The following is a 2,500-nucleotide window of genomic DNA, read 5'->3' as shown; positions in this document are numbered from 1 at the left end:
TTTCATTTTTTTTTCTCTCTCTCTCCCCTTATTTTTATTTTTTCCCTTTTTCTCTCTTTCGTTGGGTTGACTGTTCCTTACTCCATTCACGCAGTCGTTTTTTTTGTTTTCTTTTTCAAACCCTTCTTTCGTCATATTCAATTCGCGTTTCTTACTTGTCTTTTCCCTTAATCCTTTGTCACTTCCTCCCCGTCTCCGTACTCGTCCTTTTCCTCTTCCGTCACCCCATCTACCCTCCTTCCTTTCTTCCTTCCCTCAGTCTACCTTCTCCTTCCCTTCCCTTCTTCCTCTTCACTCTTTCCCCTCCCTCACTTTTACCTTTTTCCCTCCACTCCCTTTCTCTGTCTTCTTTCCTTCCTCTCCACCCTCCTCCTTTTCCTCCTCTCCTCCCCTCCCTTCCACCTCCCTCCTCACCTCCTCTCCTCCCCTGCCTCCCCTCTCTTCCTCCCTCCTCCCCTTCCTTCAACCTCCATCCTCCCCTCCCCTCCCCTCCCTTCCTCCCTCCTCCCCTGCCTTCCACCTCCATCCTCCCCTCCCCTCCCTCCTCCCCTCCTTTCTTCCCCTCCCTCCCTCCCACCCAACCACATCGTACTCAGTCCAAGGCAGCGAGCAAATGCAAGGGAAACCAACATGACTACGTGGAAATGCGGGTATATAAGCAGCCACTCGCACTTGGTATGGCATCATCTTCCCAACATGAAGCTCCTAGTGAGTTTCGTTCACTACTTCTTGTGCTTCGGAGCCTGTCGTTCCACAATACTCAATCTGGGCTCAGTTGGTTTAATGCTTCGGTGCTTCGGTGCTTCGTCCAGTCTGCTTTAGCGTGTTTTCGTGTTACGTGTGCTTCATTTAGTGCTTCGTCTGATTGAAAAGGACGATTAGGAAATTTCGTAAAGAAGAATCTCATGTGTTTATCTGTTTTATTCACTTATCAGTTCGTTTATGAATAGTTTTATTTGTTTTTTTGTTTTTTGTTTTACCATGTATCAATTTCATTTATATTTTAGGAAATCGTGATAGTATTACTTAAAAGATGTCGATATATTTCTTTCCATTTGATATATTATAAATGTACGGCCATTAGTAACGACCAAAGTATTTGTGTAAATATGAATTAATAATTATATACAGAATATGCATCAGACCGGATAAAAGTATATAAAATTCGATCTAAGTATATCATTGTTATATCTATATATCGAAAAACATACTTAATTGATCGATAGAATAAGACATTATCGATTTCATCATGCAAATATAAGGGGAAGGTGCAAATCAAATTCACTGATAGAAGTAGAGTAAATGCATGCAGTTTTATTGCATTATCATCATTATCTTTGTTGTTAACATTACCATTATTGTTACTATTGTTATTATTATTATTACAATTTTCGTTGTCCTTATCATCATTATCATCATTATAATTTGTATTGCATCATTTCTATTGCATCATTATTATTATCATAAAGCTTATCATTATAACTACTGATATTGGATATTCTGATATTCTTCTTCCAGATCACTGCAGTCGTGCTGGTCTTCGCCACCAACGCCGCGTCCCAGAGCTACGGCGCGCCCCCCGCTCCCCTCTACTCGAGCCCCCCCGCTTCCTACGGCCCCCCCTCCCCCTCCTACGGCCCCCCCTCTTCCTCGTACGGCCCTCCCTCCTCTTCGTACGGCCCTCCGAGCGGCGGCTACGGCTGTCCCGACGGGCAGGTCGTGGGTCCCGACGGGAACTGCGCCACGCCCATCATAACGAGGAACGTGTTCGTGTACACCGCCCCTGAGCAGCCGCCCGTGAACTTCCCCGCCCCGTACATCTCTCCCCCCGAGGTGCAGCACAACATCCTCTTCATCCGCACGCCTGAGAAGGCCGCCAGCCCCGAGCCCATCGTGATCCCTCCTCCCCGCCAGCAGAGCATCGTCTACGTGCTCAACAAGCAGCAGGCGGAAGGCCAGAAGGTCATCGAATTGCCGAGCGACGGCCCACAGACGCCCGAGGTCTACTTCGTCAACTACGAAGAGGGAGACAACCCCATCCTTCCCAGCGGCTTCGACCTCCAGACGGGTCTCCAGGCGGCGGCCAATGGTGGAGGCCAGGTCCTCGGAGGTGGAGGAGGAGGCGGCGGAGCTGGCGTCGGAGGGGGAGCCGGTGGCGGTGGCGGCGGATATAGCGCCCCTGCTGCTCCTGCTGATAGCTACTCTGCCATCTAAGAGGCTCTCCGAGGTCTCGACCTGAACCCTTGACTCGAAATTCCTGTCGCTCCTTCAAGGCGCAAGAAGGAACTTCAACCTCGATAGCATGTCTCTTTAGCTCTTAGTCGATAACCAAATGTATCCTTAGGAAAAGCTAGAATGCGGCTGGAGGAGGTAGCTGGCTATCACTCCCTTTGTGTACTCGTAGTTTTAGGACGGAGCTCGCAGCCGCCGACCCTCAGATCACCGTCGCTTCTGATGTCTGGTCGTGCGCAACAGAATCCCAGTGCTTCGCTTGCAGTAG

The 2,500-nt window shown here is 49.0% G+C and overlaps 1 protein-coding gene across 1 annotated transcript; it reads left to right on the top strand.

Moving 5' to 3' along the window:
* The first annotated feature begins 630 nt into the window (after window positions 1-630).
* On the top strand, window positions 631-2,214 carry LOC125037884 (protein TonB-like). Its single transcript, XM_047631123.1, has 2 exons — window positions 631-791; window positions 1,689-2,214. The coding sequence occupies exons 1-2, from the start codon at window positions 631-633 to the stop codon at window positions 2,212-2,214; spliced, it is 687 nt and encodes a 228-aa protein (XP_047487079.1).
* The last annotated feature ends 286 nt before the right edge of the window (window positions 2,215-2,500 follow it).

Source organism: Penaeus chinensis, chromosome 24 (genome assembly GCF_019202785.1).
Source record: "Penaeus chinensis breed Huanghai No. 1 chromosome 24, ASM1920278v2, whole genome shotgun sequence".
NCBI lineage: Eukaryota > Metazoa > Arthropoda > Malacostraca > Decapoda > Penaeidae > Penaeus > Penaeus chinensis.
Note: the sequence above shows the minus strand (reverse complement) of the source record. Positions and strands in the feature narration are given on the sequence as shown.